At 41.5% G+C, this 25,379-nt stretch overlaps 2 protein-coding genes across 15 annotated transcripts in view; both read right to left on the bottom strand.

Annotated features, from left to right (window-relative positions):
- Nucleotides 1-1,575: 1,575 nt before the first annotated feature.
- Nucleotides 1,576-2,705, bottom strand: LOC110989271 (histone H1-delta-like). The gene has a single exon (XM_022253539.2). The coding sequence runs from the start codon at nt 2,598-2,600 to the stop codon at nt 2,028-2,030; it is 573 nt and encodes a 190-aa protein (XP_022109231.1). The 5' UTR covers nt 2,601-2,705; the 3' UTR covers nt 1,576-2,027.
- Nucleotides 2,706-11,019: 8,314 nt separating this feature from the next.
- ankrd28 (ankyrin repeat domain 28) overlaps nt 11,020-25,379 on the bottom strand; it is a 57,061-nt gene continuing 42,701 nt past the window's right edge. For 11 of the 14 annotated variants that reach the window (XM_087147947.1, XM_087147939.1, XM_087147938.1 and 8 more), the window contains 5 exons: nt 22,805-22,846; nt 18,886-18,968; nt 18,201-18,283; nt 17,681-17,772; nt 11,020-16,267 (listed from right to left, as the gene is read on the bottom strand). In XM_087147947.1, coding sequence (XP_087004073.1) covers nt 16,035-16,267; nt 17,681-17,772; nt 18,201-18,283; nt 18,886-18,968; nt 22,805-22,846 — 533 coding nt within the window. In that variant the 3' untranslated portion in view covers nt 11,020-16,034. The remainder of the gene's footprint in view (nt 16,268-17,680; nt 17,773-18,200; nt 18,284-18,885; nt 18,969-22,804; nt 22,847-25,379) is intronic. The other 3 variants (XM_087147945.1, XM_087147944.1, XM_087147952.1) reach the window with 1 other exon arrangement.

Genomic DNA, 25,379 nt, shown 5'->3' with positions numbered 1-25,379 from the left:
TGGAGGAATAAAGTAGAGGTCACTCAGTGAGCTTCAAAAACCCTCGCGCGGTCCGCCTATGGGGATTTTTCATGGGGTCGTCCTATCCCGTTTGATAATTTTTGGAAGGATGGATGTTTGAAGAATGTTTCCTGACTGAAACTACCCCAAGAAAAAGGAAAAGTCACCTGGAGATGGGTAAAACGAATTTTATTAACGACATTTCACTTCCGGCCGTATCGTTCCTAGGTCTCCTTGTTCATGCACGTTTGTTTACGTTCCTCGTGCTTTACGTAGAAACGAGATTGTACAACGTTGCAAAGATTTACCTACCTGCAGTCGATGGACTCTAGATTCAGTCGAGTTGACCTGACGCAGTTCTTGTCAGCAAAGGTTAGATTATACATCAGAATCTTTTCTTATCATTGCTTTAAGTTTATTTTGTTATAAATTAGAAAATCCTTAAAATCTTTTGGTCTGTTTTCATTTTGGCGTTTACCAAAGACTACCATTAGTACCTCTTCTTCATGTATTTTAAATTTTCGGAAATGATAGGCCAATTTTTGGCAGGATTTAGTTTCCATAAATTGAAAAGCTAACAAATATTTTACTAAAGGCCTTTTTACGTGTAGAGATTTCTAAGAAGTAACTGAACAAAAAACTTACAAATTCTAAAATTTGTGCACGTTGTTTTTTTCTAAGTGAGGAAAACCAAACCAATAGCAAGTGAAAATGTTAATGATGGCCTTTACCAAGCTGGGAAAACATAACTACGCTGCCAGTCAAGCTTTGTATTCGGCTCGGTAAAATTGTTGCTAGGGGATTCAGTGATCTCTGTAAGCTGATTAAGGGCATTGCGAGTCCATATTTCTTTATATACATGTTAGTCCGTGGTTGTCTGCCCCTTAATCGTGGAGTGGTCAGAATCATCGGGTCTGGCATCCAGATTAAAAATGTAGACCCCCTTTGAATGAGGGCGCTATTTATCAAATGCGCGGGAATGAGTTCAACAACAGGGGTGTGTGTAATGTAACGGCTCCTGACCAGCGATACGTTGGGACCTTTTTTCACATTACTTGTACATGTACACTGTATAGAAGATAACACATGCGCTATGCACATCTTTGGATTTGCTGCAAGCAACAATGTTTTGCGTATACGTGTACATGTAATTCACTTTTGAGACGAGACAAAATTTGTTTGAATTCCGCCCTTTTGAACTGACGCTTAACCAACAATGACATACAATACATATACAAACACTTAAGTCGCGACCAAAGCTAAACATGAGGGCGCTATTTTTGAATGTTGGAACCATAATAGAGATCGTTAAGTTGACCTACGGAGGTAGGAATGGTTAGCCTAAGCATCGCATCAATACTTGTTACTGGAACTCCCTAGTAACTGTTTTATTTATTTATTAACACTCATACTTATGCTAAATAGAAACGTGCACAAACTTTCACTTTTGGAATTTTAGGGTACCGTACATATTTCGAATTCAAGTCTTTGACTTATCAACTCATATTGCCAAAAATCATCTCAGGACGAGACTTTATTCGACAGTTTGAACAGAGGCAAGAGGAAATCAGAGTGTTTACCTTCGTATAAAATAAATTATTTTATTTCGAAAAAGCTTCACATTTAAACCAGGGAATCCTCAAAGCTATAACAGGCGAACGTAAAGCACGTTTGCTCGGGAACAAGTGCAAGTGTGTGGCAAACTGAAGAGAACTGGGCAAAAGCCCAATCCAATGGATGACTTATAGAAGTGGTAAGTTCGCTATAATTGGACAGCCTTAAAGTTTGGACCCTGAGGTATTATCTAAAATGCAAATGTTCTTTATAAGCTTAAAATGTGACATAGTGTACATCGAAAAGTTTGTTTAAAATATATATACAAAAGACAGGCAATGTTCAACATTGAAATTCCACCCAAGTTCAAATCCAAAGCAAACCCATGGAAAGCATCCTCGACAAAAGGTTATGGAGCTAGCCAAGTCCAATGTGACACAAGCGTCCATAGACTGCTCAGATGTCCCGACAGTTTATTTCTTGGCCGATTTCTTGGCTGCTGACTTCTTCGCAACCTTCTTCGCTGGCTTCTTGGCAGGTTTCTTGGCTGCTGGCTTCTTGGCAGGTTTCTTCGCTGGCTTTTTGGGCGCCGCAGGTTTCTTGGGAGACTTCTTGGCTGCAGGTTTCTTGGCTGCGGGTTTCTTAGCTGCTCCCTTGGCCTTCTTGGCTGCTGGCTTCTTGGCGGCTGGCTTCTTCGCAGCCTTCTTGGCAGCTGGTTTCTTGTTCTTAGCTGCCGGCTTCTTCCTGGGCTTCTTGGCTGGCTTGGCTGCTGCCTTGTTCACCTTGAAGCTTCCCGATGCCCCGACCCCCTTGGAGTGGACAAGAGACCCACTGCTGGCCATCCGCTTCAGGGCCAACTTGATTTGAACATCAGCGTTGTCGCCGACCTTGTAGTTGGCTTTGACATATTTGACAATGGCCTGACGAGAAGAGCCGCTGCGCTCCTTCAAGGCGTTGATGGCAGCAACGATCATATCTGAGTACTTCGGGTGCTCTGCGGGCTTCTTCGGGGCCCTCTTGGTCGGAGCTTTCTTCTGGGATTCCATTTTTTTTCTCGGATTAGGCAAAATATGTACGACCAAAGTAAGGCTGTTTTAATCAGCGTGAACTCGCTTCTGTTATTCTGAGAATGCCGCCACCGGTGACGCGTAGCAAGTCTATACTACCATTGCGGACGTTGCAGAAATCACTCATTCCACAGACCTCCCAATGCTCTCGACGACAAAATAAAATGGCGCAAGCGGTGTGATGTACTTGTTGGGTACCGAAAATGCCGCTTTTGTCACATTTCTCCGCACTATCATGACAAACTGAGGGCATATTTCAAAAGAATGATAAATTGCCTTGTATGTGTGATTGTATCTGCGCCCTTGCCATCTTCATCGACGTTGATACGTTCAGTAAATGTCGGGGCACGAATGTTTAGAAAAGCGGTGGTGTGAATTCGGAAACGTGTTGTAAATTTCCCTTTTTGTGCAGGTGCACGAAAACACCCTCAAACAAATCTCTAGAACTTAGTCTTTCACTGCCCTGTATGATTTAACCGGAAAACTTAGCCATTTACCAAATTTTTCTGTCCAAGTTAACATGACAAACACATGGAAACCCGCCAACCCAGAACTCTCCTCGCAACCGGAACATATGCTACGCGCAACTTTCTTCCATTCAAACCTTATTTTGGAGGTTTGCTCCCAAATTTTGTATCCTAACAAATGTATGCAACGGAAGAACCTATTTTATTATAAAAGACAATTAAACGTCAACGATGCAACGGGCAACTGGGCTCGCGCCTAATATCATAGCACTATGGGCGCGGCAGGATCGCAGCCGGCCGTCGCCTTCTATGTGATCGGTCGGTCAACTTGAGCGATCATGGGGAAATTTTCCAGCAGGATTTCCAAAGTTCCGTCAGCGTTAAGGGTTCTATATTCTCATTTCTGCGTAAATATGGGAGTTCACACAATACGGTAGCTATAATCTGCTATGATACACGTGAGATGTAATGAGGAAACTCATGAAAAGAAAATGTTATAGGCCCAAAGTAGAGCCGTAAACATGACATTTGCATTTGACGTCAGCCTGTGCATTTACTTCCAGGCTCTGTTGACTGTTTTATCAATTGGCGGTGACTGTGTAAGGCTGCCGTTGAAAATGAATGATTGGGAGGATGAAAAATAACGAAAGCTTTATTATGAGAAGAAAAAGATGTTCATTACACGCTAATTATCCTGTAACCTGAGAGCTAGTGGTGCAGAATTAGCTGAAGCCTGTAACTCACTGAGGTCGCATAGCCCAGCTCTTTATTAGTACTGTACATGGCATGCTACGTGTACTGTACAGGTACATGTACATGTACGTAATGCACATCCGATCGTTAAGTTGATGCGGGGGCTTGTTTTTGTTACTACATGTAATTCAAAAGACCTGCAGCTCAGAGTGCAAAATGATTGGTTAAAACTCACGGAGCAAATTTAAATTCGTGCCTCAGAGATGACCTCATGCTATAGGGCATACGAGGACTGGATGAAAAGCGACAGTTGTGTTTTCATTACAGACATGCACAATGCACGTCCCCCTACTCAGTGTATGCGCAGGCCAGCACAACAAAGAATTCGAACGGTTCGTGACATCGACAAGTAACGTCGTAGTATTAATTATGATTGACAAACATATACAAAGTAATTTTTCCCTTTCTGCTGGCTAAAAGAGTGAAAGTGAAAACAAGAGTATAGGAGACATAATTCTTGGCTGTCTATGAGACCAAACAAGGCATGAATAGCTCGAGATGAAGTCATTAAGCAGGACAAGAAAAATCACGTTGGAAAACGGGTTTATGGGAATTCAAGTTGGATCTGGCTACATTATCTTGGCTCAGTACCGCGTATCACAGGGCCAAATACCACTAAAATAAAAACCTAGTCCAAAAAGACTTGGTCCCGATTTTAAAATATCACCTCATGATGGGGATAAATGGGATGGACAGAAATGAGTAGCCGGGAGAAGGTGTCAAGACAATTGACACCCACATTAAAATCACAAACTAAATTTCAGCCCATTTCAGCAAACGTTTTGCCCACACGCATATTCAGATTGGTGCATTTCAGTTGTGTTCATACTGGGATTTGTTTTTCCCAATATCAAATTCAATTTCGGTTTCGTGCAGACAAGATTTTGATTTGGTTTGTCCTGTAGTCATCCTATTTAGTTTGGAGCATCTGCTGGGCTACAATTTCCCCGTTCTTGAAATCTGTCTTTTTTTTCATATGTTGCGATCATTAAAATAACTCATCGCGTGTGAAGCTTTTATCTTGGTTATTTTTTAAATATTTTCCCCTTTTTTGGGGGGGGGGGGTTTTACCAGTAGGCCTAAATCTATTTCTCTGAGTGTTCTGTGATATGGATTACAGTATTGGAGTAGCCTCCTGCTGTTTCATTGCATTCAAGTTATTTTGTTGTGTGTGGTATTCTTGCTTCATCATAATAATTGCCGTGGATGTGGAAAATTCCCCTGTTTCCTTATTGCTTTGTTGTATCTATACAGCTCAGCCTGTCTCTTGATTTATATAAAATCAATTCCACAAAAGGTTTATTTTTTCTCTCACCCTCAAGTCATTTTATTTATATTTCTGCTAGCAGGGCTGTTCGAAACATTTCAAATTAAAATTAACAAAGTTTGTAAAAACAATAAGTACCGTAACGCAACTATACGGAAGCTTAAACGTCCATCTATGTTACTGAGTTAATTTATCGTTGACGATAACGTTTTGTGGAAACACATACATGTACTTGTATTTCAACTCTGAAATGTAAACTTCAAAGATAACATACATGTATCTTGGAAACATGGAATTTGAACGATAATATACTTCCTAAATCCGGAATTCAAAGATAATCCAACTTCGAAACTCGGAGTTGAATGATAATATTTTAGCGAAAGTCGGAATGCGATGATAAACCGTTTATTCGGACGTACACGGATAAACTTGCATGGCGCAGCGCAAAGCCCCCGTGACGTAGCTCCTGAAAGCCTGAAGCGTCATACCAACACGTTTCTGACGCAAGCGCGGATGGGGGAGGGGATGTTCCCCCCCAAATGAGGATTTTATTTTAATCAGAGAAAAGATATTAAGTGTCTTAAATGGAGGATTACTGTTTTGTCTGGACAGAGCAATTTTTGCTCAGGAAATAGCGTCTGCGTAGCAGTTTTAAATACATTGTGGCCGGTGCGATCAGTCAATGCAAAGGTTTACCAGGGAAGCTGCTTACTGGTCCCCCCACCCCCAAAAATGGGGTCTGGAAACGGACTGCATGCTATTAATCTTGTCCGATTTTAATCGTTTACATACCACGAAGGATTCTTTCATCTTTCACTTGGATTGATTAATACATGTATTACATTCTTTATAGCAATACAATACACTCCACTTTTAGTGAAGACCTCAATGGTATAACTAGGGCTCAAATTTCGGGGGGGTGGGCGGGGGCACGGACATCCGCTAACCCCCCCCCCCCCACCTGAGTTACGCCACTGAGGCAGAGCGGTGGTACTGTTAGTCTGAAATGACCACGGGTTATTATGGGAGCAGCGCCAACTGTGGCTGAACCAGTGCGCAGGTGGCCGTCTCTATTACACAGGTCGTACTAGTCTTGGATCCAAGACGCCTTCCGTCGTGCTGCGATCCCAGATTCGTGCTGTGTGCACTATTATTTTGCGCACTCGCTCTGCCCGGGGCCCTGTGGAGTGAGGAGCGAATGGGGCGCATAACTTATGCAATAATTAGTCATTGTGGCAGCGCTGCGCCCTCATTGATGCATGCCATCGCCCTTTCCACGCTAAAAGCCATTGTCTAATAATGGTTTGTGTGGCTGAATAAACTACAGGAAGGTCCTGGAAAAAAGACTAAGGTCGCACTTGTGAACTGTCTCAATGCTGTCTGAGCTGTAGCGTTCTTTTCCTGCGAATACACTTGTCTTTGGCTGCACTTTCTTTTCCTAACTTCAGATAGTTGGTCAGGGTACTTCTCCACCTGGAGCGGTCGGTTGCAAGATTGTCGATCCTTTAGTGTAATGTCATCATGATAGCAACCCCCCATAAATTTCTTTTTCTGTTAATTCTAATGTTTAACCAAATCAGTCCTTGTCCCTACACGAAATCGTCATTAAGGATCAACTCTCTGAAAGCTAGAAAAATTCATTCCTCTTGATCATATATAGAAATGTATATGGGATAATGTCGTGAATTCAGACCGGAGGGCAACCAATCTCCCTGAAAACTACATTCGGCCAAAAACGTCTCTGCGGTTTCTGGTCAGGAACTGGCTCCAACAGTGGTGCGGAGACGCGTTTTTTTTCGTTGTACCCTCACTTTTTTCTGGAAATAATGTACGTACGCGTGATGTCCATCGCGACTGCATGCGCATGAAACGCCGGCCGCTCCCAACACTAAAATAAACTGGCCCCGCACCTTTTGCTATTTAAAAGCATTTTCAGCTTGTAGATGTACACAGGACATAAGACATCTCGTTTGTCTGGTTCCCAGATGTAAATGTATAATACAGAAATGACGTCATCTGAAAAAGAGTGTTGGACTAAATGTTTGGGTTACTAGAGAGACTCCTTTACCGCACATATTACTCAACTGTATCCCATTAAAAACACGTTAAAATTACGCAGTAGTAGGATTCCAGTCGATTAAGAAAGTTTGGTAGCTTTTGGACATCGTTTTATACCAATTAAAAACATTCTTAGTTTGCCGACTCGCAGGTCTATACGGCGACGCGCGCGCTGACCAGAAACGGGGGGGGGCTTACTTGCAATTTCTCCTCCATTTTTGAAATTTTCCTTTCCATTTTCTGGATATAGAAAAATTAGCATAAAGAAAATGTATTTTATTCTTATACCTCTTTGAATGACACTTGATCAAATCATTCCCCCAATAGTCATGCATCGTTGATCAGTCAAAGATAACTGTTCATCTTATGACAGTGACTCATACACTCCATTGCTGCAGGCATCAAAGGCAGGTGTCCTGTGTGCTTGAGCGCACCATCTCTATTTTTTGTGCGTAATCTTCAGATGTGGCCTATGTTTTGTTTACTAGTAGACAGTGTTGTAGGCCTCCAGTCCAGGACTCAGACTCGAGCTGGGCTCAAGCCACTTTTTTTTCGTGACTCGGACTCGACGCTAGTCACGCTGATAACGACTTGGACTCGGGTCACATATTTTTGTAAGACAAACGTAATATTCCTTATAAACCTCGATACGAGGCAGGTCCAACAGGGACACGATGTCACTGACAATTGCCTGAGATTTGGGTTGAGCACAAGAAAAACTTTGGCAAACTGTTTCCTATTGTACGTCGCATCTTGTCCATCTTTGCATCGAGTGCCCTGGTAGAGAACGTGTTCAGTCATGGGGGATACTTATGCGCCCACAACTCAACGAACGTAACTTGGATCGTCTATGCTGTCACTTTGTGTTTTAAAATGCAACAAAAAGCGTCTGTGAAGGAATGGGGGGTTCTAGCTGTGCTGCACATGCGCTTTATAGGGGTACATGAGTCTGGGCCCTTGCATAGGTTAATAAAGTAACACCTGCTTGTATTTCAAAGTTTACATGGTGACCGCTTCTCTCCTTTCAGATAAAAAGCCCGCTTTTCTTTTGTTATGAACCATAACAAAGTGACTAATTAACCTAAGCAATCTGAAAAAAACGAGGCATGTCAAGCAAAAACCACAGATAGGTATACTTTTAGCAGCAAAAAGCAGATTAGTGAATAACTTAAAAACAAGTGACTCATGCTGGGACCCAAGGCCTGTGACTCGCAACTTAGACTCAAGGCTTATGATTGTGACTCAGACTCGACACTGGTGATTCGACTACTGCAAGTAGACCTCTACACTGTAAAACGAGGATTAACGCAGCTTTTGTGGTCTTCGGAAATGAACGAACACGACCGATTGGCCAAGAAACGTTTATTATGCCTACTCACGCTTACGCTTTATATATTTCTACATGATGTGTGATTCTTAAGTTTTCAGCAAAACATCGTTCGATTTCACACGAGTCCCATTAAACATCTTTTTTTACGAAATGAATTCTCTTTCATAATTATTCAAAAATCAAAAGAAATTATTTGATTCAGTTATTTGATCATTCTTTGATTTGAACCCATATATCGTTCATTCAAATTCACCAAAAGCCTTGTAGGTTGATGACAAATTCGATTTACTGTAATGCAAAGATGTTAATTCAGATTCGTGGCAGAGGTACGGGTAGGTATTACGAGCGTGTTTGTTGCACGAGGATCGAGATCACGATCAGTGGACCCAAACTCCCAACGCTAATGCACTCCATTTATTAGGCGTGCTTCTTGTATCAGTAACAAAAACGAAACATTCTGCACAAATGGGTAACTTACTGACTGATTAATTAAACTGAAACGAAATCGAAGGCACTATACAGCTAAAAAACGAATATTCGGAACGATCACCAACATGGCGACGTAGCTAAACTTGTACATGTATATTGGCCGTGAAAACTTATAAGCGTGGAATGATCTTGTGGGTGGCGGATAGAAAATGATAGAAGTTGAAAGGAAACAAAACATGCCTTATTTATGACAAATTGGGCGTACATTATTAGTGTCGTGAATTTTATTTGAGTCGGCTGATCAGAAGTTCAGATATTGTTGACTGAAGACAATGCAAATGCTCATTTGGACTTGGCGTTTTACCAAATCAAGATAAAGTTACGGACATGTCATCACAAAGCAAACTTGTGACGGCATATAATGCCAATTTCTTTCGCAAAAGAATTCTCCATGCAGTGGATGAGTGATCTCATCTTTCACGGGAACGAAAGATCATGTCAAAAGTCCGGCAGCTACATTGTAAATCAGACCACAGGGTCATTGACATGAAGCTTGGTAACTCTTTGTTTAGTAAGATTTGAAGCTTAGTTCTACTTTTTGTTTGTTGTCTGTAGGTATACGTGCTTAGAATAGCATGCAATATGGTCTATAGCCAAATTAGATCATAAAGGAAGCCGTTTTCTATCGTTGTATTCCATCACTGAAGCACTAACAACGGTCCATACTAATTCAAATTAACTGCTACCTAAAGAGTGATCTCAGATGAGTTGGTCAATGTGTCTTAAGTGACCAGGCTGAATGGAATTAAGGGGTCACGAGGGCTTCCAAGCCAGTCTCCACGTGTAAACGACTTCCACAGAACAGAGACATACTCCATCCAACACCCGTCACATGCGCATTCCTTTTTTGCCAACCAGCGGTAAGGAATTACTCACTTATAGATAAAATATAATAATAATACAAAAATTTTAAAGTTGAATAAAAAATACTTTTGAAGGCTTGAAACCTTTAACCTTTAATATTCAGCTAATTGTAGCTATCCTAGCATGGTGCCGGAGTGATGTCATAGGCATGGTGCATAATAAATAAAGGTGAAGAATAGGTGCCGATCAAACAGTAAGTGCAAATGAAGACAATAACAAAGAATTTAGGGTGTGGAATTTGGGGATGATCTGGAAGAGACCTGAGCCTACGGGTGGCCTCATCCGTCTGGTGATTGGTAGGGCGGTAGGCGATTGTGGGAGCTGGTTCCAACATAATTTTTTTTTTCGTTTTAACACCTGTGAAGCAAAATGTGCATTTTGAGGCAACTTATGCAGCTACCAAGGCTGAACTTTTTGCAAACTTTGGCAGGCTGTCCAAAATGGCGGCCCTTGTTGGTAAACAAAAGTGAGGTCACTGACTGGTAATGGTTTCAATAATGGTTTAAATAAAAGAGAGAAAAAAGAAACCACCCAAAGACCGTTTTCAGACTGCTGGGGCGCTCTTCATTCCTTGAAACGTAGCATGTGGGTATGGGGAGGGGCCTTCCCCCCCGTCGCCACTGCGAACGAGGAATCCCTATAACGCACTTTACTTAATCTGAGTAATTTAATTCGTGATTTTGCTTCACACTGGATATCATATGCATTTGCAATATAGTACATGTACATGACAAACTTGTGTAACTCGAGAACAGTACAGCTCCCATTTGACGTCAAAATTATTCTTTTAACGCGAGCTTGTGTGTAGGCCTATTGTTTCGTTATACGAGACATCATCTACAATGGATGCACTTCTCTCCCCGGGGTACAACCGTTTCAGATTGTTTGCCAAACTAATTCTCACTCAAGTCACCCATTAACCCTAACACTCCTCAATCCTTCACCTGTTAAGGGCGGAATGGGCGCTGCTGTACGTGTGTTGCTTCCAACTTTCACGGAATATCATTATGAGCGGCATCATTCAACAACATTGAATATTAACGGCTCCACTATGAGCAATAATAATGGAAGTTGACAGTCGTCAATTACGACCTGACTCATAGGGCAATGTTAGATTGTGCCAGGAGTGGCTAGGAAAAACAGCAATCAGGAAAGTGCAATCAGCACATATATTATTAGCACAGTGGTTTATTCGCATTATGAGTCAAATTCAAGACTTACAATTCCATCTACAGTGTTAACATTATATCAAAGTCAATCCTGACTGATATAAGCACCATTTTTGAAACACAAAACACATCAACAGCCGTTCAACAGAGCCCCTCCCTATTTTCATTTCGGGGGTTGGAGAGGGCAGAAAGACAGATTGAAGGAAAATCTCATTTTTGTGAATCCTGATTTGTTATTCCATCATAATAGACTCAACTACTGATACAAAATACAGCCGGTCCTTAGAGATAAGCAACAACACGGTGCACACAAGTGACAGCTTTGGGATAAGGCTGAGCAGGGGTAAACACTAAACATCGAATTCTGCAGGGTTCATTTCTATGGAGGAGCTACACAGTATGCACATAAAAATGTATACAGAGTCAATGTCGCTGCACTTTACCGCGCGTGCCATCTCTGGGGTTTGTGAATGGTATTGTTATCCAACGCGCACTCAGTGAGACACTATCTTCCCGAGCTGCATTAGGGACGTAGCGAAACAATTTTCTCTCTCGCTATCTAAATAAAAACCCGAAATGTTATACGTACTTAATACAAGTCTTATGTACGCCTTGTGAATTATAACTCGTACGTACGACTTGTATCTCAAACGACAATGTCGTGCGTACGACTTGTGAATCATAACTCGAACATGAGCCTTACAAGTCGTACGTATGAATTTAATTTCGTACGGTAGGCCTACGACTCAGAACTGAGAGTGAATTTGTTCACCATTCCCTGATACAGCTTCGTATTATCTCCTGCTAAACTTTCAAGTATGTACGAATACATGCCTCGTAGATGCTGCAAGAGTTGATATGCTACAATACGGAAATTAGTTGAAAATTTTGTTATTCTATCAACATCGCATAAAACTTGAGAGGGCACTTCGTTCTTTTCCCGTTAGACAATAAAAACTGCTAGTAAAAAAAGTGCAATTAACGGTGCAGCTCATAGCAAGGTAAAATACGTTTTGACAAAAGTAACATACACATTCATTATTTTTTTGTTTTTGTTTTCTACTGATGCCTGACCAAGAGTGTCATTTCAAACGGTCATTAATAATGGTGGAGTAAATAAAAGCTGAATACATGGAAACTTTAATTTTCAGTTAATAACGTGTCGGGCCTACCTGTGCTTAGGAAGAAATACAGGGTAAATTCAAAGTGTGAGGTACATGTGGGTTAGGGCAATATTGCTCAAGTGAAAAAAGAACTGGGCACAAACTCAAGGTTAAATGTAATTTCCTTCGTTTGGTCTCCGTTGTATGTGGGGGTGATATCACACGTGGCAATATACGAACTGGTACATTGAGGGTAAGATAACTTTTTGAGTTAAAGACAGTTTCAACATTAACTTAAAAACAAACACAAATCAGCAAGCGAAGTCCCTACACGCTGCAAATGTAACTGTGATATTTTGTTGACATCTAGTCACTGGGTAAAACTGTTTGATAACTGTAACCTACAGGTTTACCTGAAAGACTGATGTCAGAGTTCTACATTAATATCACTACGTTTTTCCCAAACATGCGCTTTGGAAGTGTACACAAAATATTTAATCTCTAATCCCAATTATATCCATATGAAAAGCTGAACAATTATACAAGTCTGTTTGTAATTTGAAACCTTTGGTCCCGCCATACGAAAATAACTCATTTTTACACATTTATTCCCTGTATATTTCCAAGTAATACATTTCGAATTTCATTATCGAATTGAAAGAAGAATGCTCAGTGTGCAAGTTCGCACCTTGTCCGCTTATATGTATCCCATCGAGACGACAAGGCCATTGCTGACGTATTTACAATTTATTACAGGTGACATTTGAAATAGGATTAATGAATTGTACTTTTTCAACGCGGAAAGGATGATACAGACCAATAGTGAGTGAGATATAAAAATCGTGCTTATTTCTGCAACAATGTGGTTTGGGTGGAAACTCGTCCTCTGGCTCTTTCTGTCGAAAACAGCATGCTAAATTAACAGGGTATTGAGTAGTTTGTGGGTCAAATGTGTGGCAAGTCGACACTCACTGTCTGGAAGAACATTTCTCTCCGGTGTTTTCGAACTGCCAGGAATGAAAAATGGACATTTTGCAAGACTTGCCACTCTACCAAAACAGACTGTATTGGAGGCTGGTCAATAAATGCAGAATCGTCCACGCAAAATGTGCGCCATGAGACACTGGCAAGGTCGAACTGCCAGGGTGAGAAATGACGATGACCACTTGTCAATTTGTGCATTTGTGCCAAGTAATGAGGATGACATTTATACGGTGCACATATTCACCAACACTGGTGTTCAAAACGGTTTAACCTCATGAACAACTGCAAACTTCCTCTTGCTACCAGTTCGCAAGTTTTTCCCCAGACCAGGCTATTTGTACAAGAAAGAACAGGTGAGACATCAAGACATGATTTACTCATGTTCTGGGCCTTCTCTGCTCACCCAAAACAAGACTCAAAGACAGCAACATTGCAAATTCAGGGTTCCTGCGCCTAAAGGACAATTAAATTCCTTGACTTTTCCATGACCAAATTATGAAAATCCACGACTCAATAATGCAATTTCTTGGACTATTCGGACTTTTAAAGTTGTAAATAAAATTACGCATTTTATGCACATATTTCTGATAACAGAAATCACATACAATGTTGGAAAATTCCATGACTTTTCCATGACTTTAGTCATTCTTACAAAACTCCATGACTTTTCCAGGCCTGGAAACTGAAAACAAAAAATCCATGACTTTTTCATGACTTTTCCAGGCCGCGGGAACTCTGTAATTGCAAGGAAAAGGTCCCCGCAACTTCACCGCTGACAATCTGAGGCTGTAAGTTGAGCTATCTAGGACCCAGGGCACCATGTCATTTTGGTTTAGAGCAACAGCATATAGCAGGAATAAAGATCTTTCCTACTTAACCACTCGCAGATGCTATTCTTTTTGGCCAAAACTTTCAAATTTCAAAAAAGGCAAAATATAGTGGCCAATCTTTTTTATGTACTGCCAAATGCTACAAATACTAATTCCCAACATCTATTTGAACAGTACTTGAATGATTTTTCTTACCGTAGCCTCACATTTTTCAACACTCCGGGGTTCAGCCAAGGGGCGATATTTGCTACTACAAAAGGCTGTGCACAGCGGCCAAGTTCGACACATGGCCTGCCTCCCCGAAGACTTCTTAGACTTTGTGTGTATGAAACAAATGACAGATCTGCGAGTTTGATGCAAGTCAGAGATTAAGTCAAGGATCGCATGACATCTCAACCCTGTCAGCCACACCTGTGTAGGCAGATAGCCCCACCTTACTTGCACATCTTCTGGTGCGAAATGGTGGTTCAGACAGAGGCACTCGGCAAAAGCGCGGATGCAAGACAGCGCTGACAAGTTTGGCAGAATATTTGATTGCATGAGTGCATACACGCATACTACCCACTGGAAAGTGGAAATTCCTGAAACTGCAAGGAGGAATGATAAATCTATGAACAATGGTGTGACTTTACATGAAATAATAACAACACGTACATGTAATGCTTGCTAGTTTTTCCTTAGCTTTAAATGCCCATTATCACAATCTTGACACGACCTCTTGTTGTGGACAGTGCCGCAGTTGAGTACTTTCCAAGTCTCTTTTGTCCACCTCCAAATTCCGAGCTGTTTATTGTAAACACAGTGAAAGAGACATTGACAGGCAATAGCAACTGAAGTTTGTGGCAGCAGTAACAGTGCTACGGTGAGTGGATACAATGGTTACATGTATGTATTACATACATGTAACCACACTTTTTACTTAAACTTCTGAACAGAAATACTCGAGAAGAGTACTCAGCAGGTACTTTCTGCAAATGTCTGCCTTGAAGTCTTAGTTTTTTACAAGCGTCTGATAGCTCCAACTTTCCAAGTTCTTTCGGTATTTGTAGGCGTTTGTTCTAGTAGCTGAGGTTGGCGGTCAAATCCAACCACTTGTCACAGATTGTGACCGTGGGCGAGGCTACTTTACTCCTACCGGTCTCTCTCCATCCAGGAGCAGAGCTGTGTACAGAAAGAGAAGTACCGACTTCAGACTTTGGAACCAAAACGGCCGTTCCTTGTGTGTGCAGTACAACATGCTGCTATATTGTGCTAATGGACCTTTCCCATGAAATATGCAAATTAGACAGGTGCATGCGCTACCACTGGTTGGCAAGCACGGCCGTCATCCCAGTCAGCAGTGTAGAGCTGCTGTCACCATAACCTGGCATGTCGAACATCAATCAAAACAGTATTACAGCCTTTGTCGGACATTTTAGCACATTTTTCTCGAAACTGAGTGAAGTTTTTCGGTGCCCTGAGATTGGAAAGTAACTTGTCTTTTAAGTTTGGTAATCATGCCAAACTATACCAGAGCAGAAACCGCGTGTCTGTGCTCATGGTTGAGCACACATGGAGATTTGTATTGTTACGTCATAGATTTAAGCAACTTTGCCAACCAGTCGTATCAATGCGCATGCCTCTGCCTTATTTGCATATTTCATGGGAAAGGTCCATTGCCCACGTGCACAGATGCATAATCCACCATTTTGGTTCCAACAGTTGAGACACTCATGTTGCAACTCCCTCTAAAAAACAGCTCTGCCCAGGAGTATAAACAGGGGCAGAGGTGGTTGTTGTGTTTGATTAGCCGTTTGTGCCTAAAATGATAGCATCGTACTGTATACTCCCCAGGGAGCTGAGATAGTTTGGAGGACTGTTTGCAGGTCCGGTGAGCAGGGATGACAGTATATGGCACCTTGATAAGTTCCTGGATAAGTTGATATTATCATTATTAATATTTACTCTTCAATGTCTGTATCCTTCAGCTTTATCGCAACCAAACCACCTCAATAGCCGGCAGTTAACACAGCACTGGGAATGTACCCAACTACAACTCTGGATTTGGGACGGTGTGACGTGATGCACCCGTGTTAATTTTTTTGGGGACAAACTTTGTCTCAGTAGGTTTCCGAGTCGGAGGTATCGGCATTGCTCTCGCCTCTGCTGCGGTTGCCATCGGTGAACTCCAGGCTGGCGTTCCTGAGCCGGCCCAGCTCCCCGCTCATGGCCAGCGCGATGCGGGAATTGGAGGCGGTGCTGGCCGGCGAGAAGGGCAACATGTGGGCCAGGATAATAGCCAGGCAGTCGGCTACCTTGTCGGTGGGGGCACAACTCAGGGCTGGGGTGTATCCTGGGAGGGGGGAGAATTACAAAAAAAAGGAGAAAGTTGACACTTTGAAAAACAATACAATTAACTAATGTCAAGTGAAGATTATCAGCCTGTAGCTGAGGGTCAGCAGCCGATTTCACAAAACGTGGCGTAACTTTGAACCATGCGTAAACCTTGTACCACAAATTTATGCCGTAGCTGCGCAATACACTGACATTTGATTTCACGAAAAATCACACACAGCTGTGCCATGCTTTAATAATATTAAATTTCTTGGATAAGGGCAAGAACAGCTTTTACGACGGCTGTTCCTTTCCAATGTAACAGCAGTCATCAAACAGTCATTGAATCTCCTCCCCCGGCCATTTGAAAAAGGTGTTAGTCTTTTTTTTGTCAGAACTGGACAAAAAACTCAAATTTTCTTCACAGCCAAATAAGTTTCTTATTACCTTCTACAGCAAAGTCCTATGTTTCTTGTATAAGCCTTGTTAAGTTCAGCAATAATGAGGCTAAACCAAACACGATAAGTTAGTCAAATCGCTCATTTTCGCTTTGTTTGGCGCACTTTACGCCACCAAAAATCACTGCGTAATGTAGGCCATAATTTGATGCGTAAGTTTTGGACTTACAAGGTGCGTAAGTTTCGGGAGTTCGGTCTTAATTTGTTGAGCAACTTACGCAATAAAATGTGACATAAGTGGAATTACGCCATTGCGTTAAGTTTCGTGAAATCGCCTGCAAGTGCTATCCATGCCGAGTTCAAGGGCACCCTCACCTGCAGAGAGACAGGCTGGTGGGAAGTGTTTCAACTGGTACCAAAGTTCGTGCTTGGAGCAAATGCAAAAACTGAACGTTCAAACAGAAACTGGTCAAGCATGTTCTGCTACGGGTGCATGCACACGTGGTGAGTTCTCACCGAAGGACCATTATTGCTATGCGAACACATACCTTCAGTTGATCCTGCTTAGAGCAGATTGATAGGATTAGTGAAAAACCAACCCCAACCTGACCAAAACCCAAATCTAAACCCAAACCCAACACAAAAAAACCAACCCAACCAATAACAAAAGCCGATTTGACATTCGGGGAACATTACAAACAACTTACATCTTGAGATTGCCGGCTTACAACTGAGAGCTAGGGTGCTAACAATGAGAGAATGGCACCACAAAATGATGTTCAATAGCTATCGGAATGAGAAGGCTGTGCAGTCTAACTATCCAACATACCAACTATCCTAACGCCATGCGGCCTAAGAGTCCCAGATTGCCAGCCACAACAACATTATTGAATAGGACTAGCTCCCATTGTCACACAGCTGTTGACTGCCAAAGCAACAAGGTCTCACACACCTGTATGAACACTACACCTTGCGGCACCAGGCTGGTTCAGACAGCCATGGAATCCTATACAAATTAGCATCACTGAACTTACCTTTGTTATCTAATGCTAATAAACTGGCTCCTTTAGAGATCAATTCTTGAACTACGGACACTAGACCACTATTGGCCGCTATATGAAGAGGCCTGCAAAGAGGTAAGAACACACCAGAATGTCCCCTTCAATTGTCGTTAAATATCTAGGACACCTTGCGCAGGACTGAGCAGAAGGGTTACACATAGCATGTTCTAAGCCATAACAGGCAGGAAGACTTGGGAGAATTTTGCAAGTCACAGCAATTTTTCGACAAATTGGGAGCAGTGATGGAGCCTTCTGCCTTGCAGAGTTTGGAGACCAAACCATTCACAAATCTTTGAATACAACTCACAGTCGGCTGCAAAAATTATGCAGCATATGTCACAATGAACATCCAACAAAAGAAGCACTGTTAGTGCACTGTGTTTCTTTCGTTAGATGTTCGTAGTGGACGCTTTTTGAATGCATTCAAGTTGGTATGGCTGACTACCGTTGATGTTACCATGCCAGACTTGGGCTGCATACTGAGTTGACTTACGTGAGACCATCGATGTTGGCAAAGCTGATGATGGTAGGCTCATCAAGCTTCTCCAGAATCATCAATGCACAGCCTTCATGTTTCTGGTGATAAAAGTAACGGGCATGAGTATTGGCGCTTCAAAAAGAACAACAAAAGGGCCTTCCATTGCTGGGAGGACTTGTTATATAACATGACACTGTAAACTTCAAGGGACTGGAACTTGTTAAGTCGGGCCCATGCAACCTTGTACATCATTTGTATCGCCAAGGTGCACCTTGACAGCATTTCCACAGTCTCTCGTATCCAAACAGAAAAGCTTGCAATAATCAGAGTGAAAGATTCAATTCACTGGCAGAAAATGTGATACATTAAATTTATACTATGGACTGCTGTGCTGTGGGACACGTACTTTTCTCCCTCTGTGTGCTACCGCATATGACCCTTACATGTAGGTGTAAAAAATTATCATGTCCCACTTCGCTGCAGTTAACGGTGAGCCCAATTTCATAGCACCTTTAAGAACCTTACTAACTGTGACAGCTTACAAACCAAACATTTCACTTGCTGGATGTTTTACGGTCGCCTAGTTGATTGCCTAGTACGAGGTACAGTCAGTGCCTACTATCATGGCTGAATTACCTCGACCTTCAAGTGCGTACACAGCCTTGCATTTGTTCGTATAGAAAATCGGTGGAACTATTACCTGCTGGCAGGCAAGGTGCAATGCAGTATTCTTATGGCTGTCACAGACGTTGAGGTCAGCGCTGGCGCTACTCACTACCAACTCTGTAATGAAGCGGCAACAGTAACAGTCAAACAACACAAAGGGCAAAGGTGAAGATCACCCAGAGTCTAAACCAGTAACTGTCAAGCCTGGAGCTAAGCAGATTGTGTCAGTACTGTATGACTGAACCAGGTCAAATGGTGCAAGATCCGAGGAGGGAAATCTATGGGTTGCTTGGCAGCCTACTAATGACAGCCAAGTGAATGGACATCATGTGCGTCCACTTGTTCCCTTCCAGCAAAAGCAAAGTTTGGTCCCATCTGCACACTGCTCAGGAGCAGTTTTCAACAGAATGTTTATAAATCCAACTGCATATTTGCGGGCGAATGGCACTGGGGCAAGCTCACTTGAATATGACCTTTTTTTAAGAAATCCAATTCACTGCTGGAGGCACAGGCTACTGCACTTCTAACTAGCAGCCTACTCTAGAGTGGCTACCCGAGCTCTACGTTGGCCAATAGTTAGCAGCTGAAATCTGCCGCATGCTAGCGTGATGCAGCCAAGTAAACTCGGCAGCGCTTGTTCTCCAGAGGGTACTGTGCATTATCTAGAAACCTGCTATGGTTGTATTTTCTCCCATGCCACAACAGTATGAAGCAGCAGCATTGAGTTTTGTCTTTACAAGCATCTTGGCCATCTTGGTCAACAACATGCTAATCTTCCTTTTCTGATGGCAGGCATTGCTTGGCAGCACTTCATATCTTTCGACATGTACAGCACTACACTATGCTGTTTACAGAGTATGTGATTTCTCCTGTCTCTTTGATACAAATGAGCACAGTGTGAACACTTCTGGAACTTTTCTGGGGCATGTCAGACAATTCATGATAGATAATAACTGACATCATAAAAAAAAATAATTGACTTTTAATTGGTTCTATGTTTTATGTCATGTGCAAAACATCTGTTGGTGACAGGTGTTGTATATTTAGCTCCCAATACACAATTTCTCTGCACTGTCAAATGCCAGGAGGTTACATGCTTGTCTTTTTAGACAAGACGGTATGTGCTATCCAGATAACGGGTTCAAATGCATCCCATTGCCAGTGTTCATTTGCTGTTCCTTGTGATCGATCAGTGATTTGACAAATCAACTGTCAACTTGTAGAACAATCACTTGACAAATGTCATTACATCCCATGCAGATGAAATACATAACGCAACTGCACATTTGCCCATGAACAAATTAATCTTAAAAAAAAATCGATCGAATCAATTCTCCCCTCCCCCCACAAAAAAAATGTTGATCACAGACTTCTTACTTTGGATGCAATTACTATACATCAAATCTTATAACACAAGGCACCTTTAGGAGCCCACAGAAATAGTTGGCAGATCTACACCCATATTCCAAACTGACTTCTTCTGATTTTAAACGATAAAGTAACTTATTTCATTTCAATAAATGTACTCGTATTTTACACTTGATAACAACTGCCTGGTTGTACAGGTGCAAACAAAAGGCATCATGAAAACTCAAAGCAGAAAATAAAACAATCAATTGGAAAAATATCAGAAAAAACTGCCCCCCTCTTCTTTGGGGTGAAAAAATGAAATGGACACCAACAAGAAATGACATATTAGCATCGGTTACAGGTATCAGTGTACCTTCGAGTAAAGGTATTTTCAAAGTTTAACTTTAAAATGTGAAATCTAATCTTAAATTCTGGTTTGATGAGTACTCACAGTGTTACAAAACACAAATTCAGTGGGAATAATTAAACAAATATTGTGCAAATGACTCTCGAGGGCCAGTATTTGTGGTGTTTACTTGACTTTATAGGTTGGCTGATGTATCTTGGTTTTTTGAAAATCTCACTTTTGGGGGGCCAAGCATCCACCAGAGATTAAACGGTATGTAGGTTGTTGCTTTTACCGTAGCCAATAGGTAAACTGATTAATATGTCTTTCAGTAGTGTTTGTGAGCAAGGATAGTAAAATAAAATGGAGTCCTTGCATTGTAACCTGGAAAAAGATTGTCATGAGATGACACATGGCACTGGGCTACAAAACAAGACAACGAACCACCAGTAAAGTCTGTCTAGCACACCTTAAACAGAAAAGAATCAAATGATAAAGTGATAAATAAGACAAAGCCCCCAAAAATGATCCCCCCCAAATAAATACATGTGAATTTATATAAATTGCAAAAGAAAACAAACATAGTGATTTAAACAATTTCACTACTTTGCAATTACACCATTCACATAATTTTGTTAGTCAAATATATGGAACTTAAAGAACTGAACTATACATAACTATTTGAACAAACTCTTAATGATGCAGTTCAAATTTGACATCACTACTTTCAGACAAGTGGAGCTTCACTGCTTTTGCTAATGACAAGTGCTCACTTTCTGTTTGTCAAAATGTGAGATGCTTAGTCAATATGTCTGTAATATGTTCAGGGGAAGAGAAGTCACACATAGATGACACATATGCTGGTAGTTTTTCTGAGAGGAAAATTTTCTTCTATCTAAAGAGATCACTGTACATGAACGTGCACTTGACGGACTGCATGGTGTCTTTGAGGCTCAGGGCTCATGCAAAGCACTAACTACACAACCACAACTCACATACACAACAAAATTTTTCTCTGAATGGATGGAATGTAGGCGATGCTGCCAAAGAAAGAAAAAAAAAGTGTACATTGTTAACATCCCTTACAGCTGCCTGTTTGGCTTTGTTGCAAGTGAATTGCACACGGGGATAATGATAAAAGTAGCTGCGATAAAGCAGACTTTGGGAGGAAATTTTACTGAAAGGTCAAGGTGGGGTTTTTGGGGGGCAGCAGGCTTAAGCATGGGCCTACAATGAAATATAAATCCATGTATCCACGTTGTGCATATGCATACATGTAATGTAATGCATCCTGTGCTTTAGAAAAACATTTTCCATAACGCAATGGATGATACAAAATGGATGTTTTGATATAAATTAAAGTGTGCAAATGAAGTTTCGTACATGCACATGTATTTATTTCCTTTAAATTCATGGAAACTTGATTAGCTTAGTTATTGCTTCATGAACATGTCACATTTCTTTGTGGATTTTAAACCCAAGAGAAACTAAAAACCCAAATGGTCTAAAACAAGATTGTTCAATATTAGGATGGCCAAAAATTTGCAGGAAACTCTAAACAGTAAAAGCAGTTGAGTACTGAATGCGCAACCAAACACAGACCAACTACATTGCACTACCAACATTGAATGTGCTATAAATGTGACCAGCTCTAGAAGAATAGGTACTACCGGTTAAGTCGCCAGATTCAGGTTAGGAGTTTTTGATATGGCTGGATTCGGTACTTCAAAAGCTACAATTTGATACATGAATGACCCTGTAGTGAGCTGCGTTCCTGAGATATATAGACATCTGTATGATCCACATTTTCGGATTCAATAAAAGTCCTTTCCGAGAAAAAGCTCATGAAGTGTAGCGCTTGGAAATACAATGCTGAATCGGATTTCTTACTGAATGATCAATTTTTCATCTTTAATCATCAGTATCCATGTTTGTAGTCACAAATTCTAACAATATAAATATTATAGAAGCTACAAAACGGAAAAAAAAAACAAAATCAAAGTTTTGAAGAAATTTTGCCTCTCCAAATAGAACAGGCTGTTATATGTTTTGGCATTGCGCGACTTAATTCCCTTTTTTTGCAGAGCGGGTCACAAATACATGTACATGTAATGAATTCAGTGATAATGTATGGTTAAAAGAATGTGGAGTTAGACTGAAAAAAAAAGAAAATGAAAAAAAAAAAGGGAGTAACAAATACGAAGCACAGTATTTTGCAAACTGACACCAAGAGAAGACATGTTGGGTGTGATCTTACCACAGGGGCCATCTATTTGATCTGACGGGGAGCAGAAGAGCTCTGAACAGAGAGAACAAGGACAGAGGAAGGCAGACACAGAACAAGATTAGTCAAGGGATGGTGAGAGGATCATGTGGGCACAATGGGTGGGGAAAAGATGAAGTCTGGGGAGGGGGGGTCATGGCAGGTAGACTGGTACCCAGTTCCTCGAAGGGTCTGGAAGACGGTCAATGCAATTTGCATTCTAAACAGAGCACATTTCTGTCGGGGATATGCAAGGGATGACATGATGTATCAAACGACAAGGCAAAAAAGGGAACAAGTGTTGAGGTTCAGTGTATCAAATCTACCACAAATCAATCTGAAACCAAATCACAAGTCTGGCCACAAGTAACAAGGAGATTTAGGATGTTTTAGAATTGACAGGCAAGGCTTCTGTGACTTGACTAAAGACAGAACACCTGTGACTGACTAGCAGTTTACTCAAAATAACCTGATCACCACTACGACACTAATTAAGAAACAAGAGCACTGACAGTGCTGCACATGTAGGTTTGAAGAGGAGCTTCAACAGTGCAGTACATGTATGTGAATTGCATTGCAAACTGCAGACTCCAACCAGTACTGTATGGAAAGGTCGGTTCGTTTTTTAGAGTGGTAGTAAAGTGAGACGGCCATTACGGATCCATCATCCATGAGAAAGTTGTTCATATCAAACAACGCCAAGCTTTGTTTACTAGCGCACGTCCCGATGGGAACTTGATGGATTGCGTCCCACCTCACTGCCATAGGAAAGTGCATGTAAACAATGCGTGAAGTCGTTATGTGGCAGGTCTACTCAAAACTCCAAAATGCCAGATAAAGAAACATTTCGGTTGTGCTGATAAAAACGTTAAAAACAGGGCTGCCAGGGGTGCATGGGATGGGGTTGAGAGACCATGAACAGGAGGTGATGAGGACGGACAAGCAATGAAAGAACAGGGTCTGTATGGTGCAGAGTAATATTTGGGAAGGGAACAGGCAAGGGGCAGGTACACAGGTAACAGGTACACTATTCTGGTAGAGTGTTATGGGCAAATCGGGCTTCAAGATTTCAGGTGGTCAACTGTAGTCTGCCTGGATGAGGTGAGACATCCATGTAGCAATGTGCTGGTGTGCACAGGTTAACATTTGCAGGATTCCACTGTCGCCAAATGGCAAATATTGACAAACTTTGGCTAGTTTCCTGTGCAACTGGGAGGAACAATTGTATTGAGAACTGCAAAAGTTGGTTGGACGTTTTCTTCAAGTTGTCATCTGGATCCCTGCATTGGCAAATTTGCTCACGACCCACTGCCCCTCAAAGCTAGCAACAAAGAAGATTGATATTGTCCCTTAACAAATGCTAAAACTGGACAAACCAAATACATTGTTTTGCAGTGTACACTTTATGGTCGGGAGGGAAACAGCTTTTGGAAATGCCTTTTACAGACTAACAAAAATATATCAAAAATTAAAATGAAAAAAAAAACCCTTCCACACTTGAACTTTGATTTAATATGTGTCTAATTGACATGATGGTGGTGCACTCATACAATGTACAAGCCTTCCCGTAATCACGGAGTATTGTTCACATATAATGCAGAGGTACCGTACAACGTACATGTACATGTATACACCCATGCTGTCATGTGACAGCAAAAAGAAAATACTCTCTTTTTTTTGGCGTATAAACAGTAGTCACTGATTTTCTTACAACTTTTGGCCAGTCAAATTGTGACTAGGCACACGCTTCCTACAAGAGAAAAAAATCCACAGTGTAAAACATTCCATATCCTATGACCACTGTCTAACACAATCTGTTTTGGTGTGACGCTGCAAACATTCTGGAATGATCGCAACCAAACAGACAAAAAAGGACCTGCCAAAATCCTGCAAAAATGCTACGGTACATGTAGGGGGAAATAGAGCTGGGAGGTAAGGGTTAAAGACATGTCAAAGTGGGGTCACTTTAGCGCAGCCACTTTAATAAGCAAAAGCTGCCAGGCAAGACATTTGGACTGTTGAGGTGTTTCATTTACTGTCCAACCAGCTGCACAAACTACGACTGGCTTGTATTCCACCTGTAGCATTAGACAACCTTTGAGCGAGTCTACCCATCTGGCAATATCAAGATATTTGTAATGATTTTACAAGGACTGCAACTTTTAGACTTGCACATATGGTATTGCAGATTATCGGTTTAATACAGCAACACATGGAACCTGGAATCATCGTCATTATTCAGACAGAACTCAAGGCTGTTTTTTTCCTGACAACAAATACATAAATTTGGCTTTGAAATGCCACGTTTCACACACAGCTGACTTATGAATACTTTGTCTGCACGTTCATTCTTGCTGGGATATCACTGAAGGTCTTTTAATCAAATGCTGGTACATGCGGGTACTACACTACATGTACATGTGTGAAGGTCAGATCTTGGGACACGTAGTCCACACACACTCCGGCATTAGCACAGGAAGCAACATGCTGGGAACTGTTTGGGGAAAACTGTAAAGGGTCCGTTGCTGATGCCAGTAGCTAGCACCGTGCTTTCTACTGTTACTGAAAG

Source organism: Acanthaster planci, linkage group LG17, assembly GCF_054643075.1.
Source record: "Acanthaster planci isolate LZ-2023a linkage group LG17, COTS_SCS, whole genome shotgun sequence".
Taxonomy (NCBI): Eukaryota; Metazoa; Echinodermata; class Asteroidea; order Valvatida; family Acanthasteridae; genus Acanthaster; species Acanthaster planci.
Note: the sequence above shows the minus strand (reverse complement) of the source record. Positions and strands in the feature narration are given on the sequence as shown.

Bases quoted from the DNA above. Each gene is read 5' to 3' on its own strand.
- LOC110989271 (XM_022253539.2), bottom strand. From the start codon at position 2,600: ATGGAATCCCAGAAGAAAGCTCCGACCAAGAGGGCCCCGAAGAAGCCC.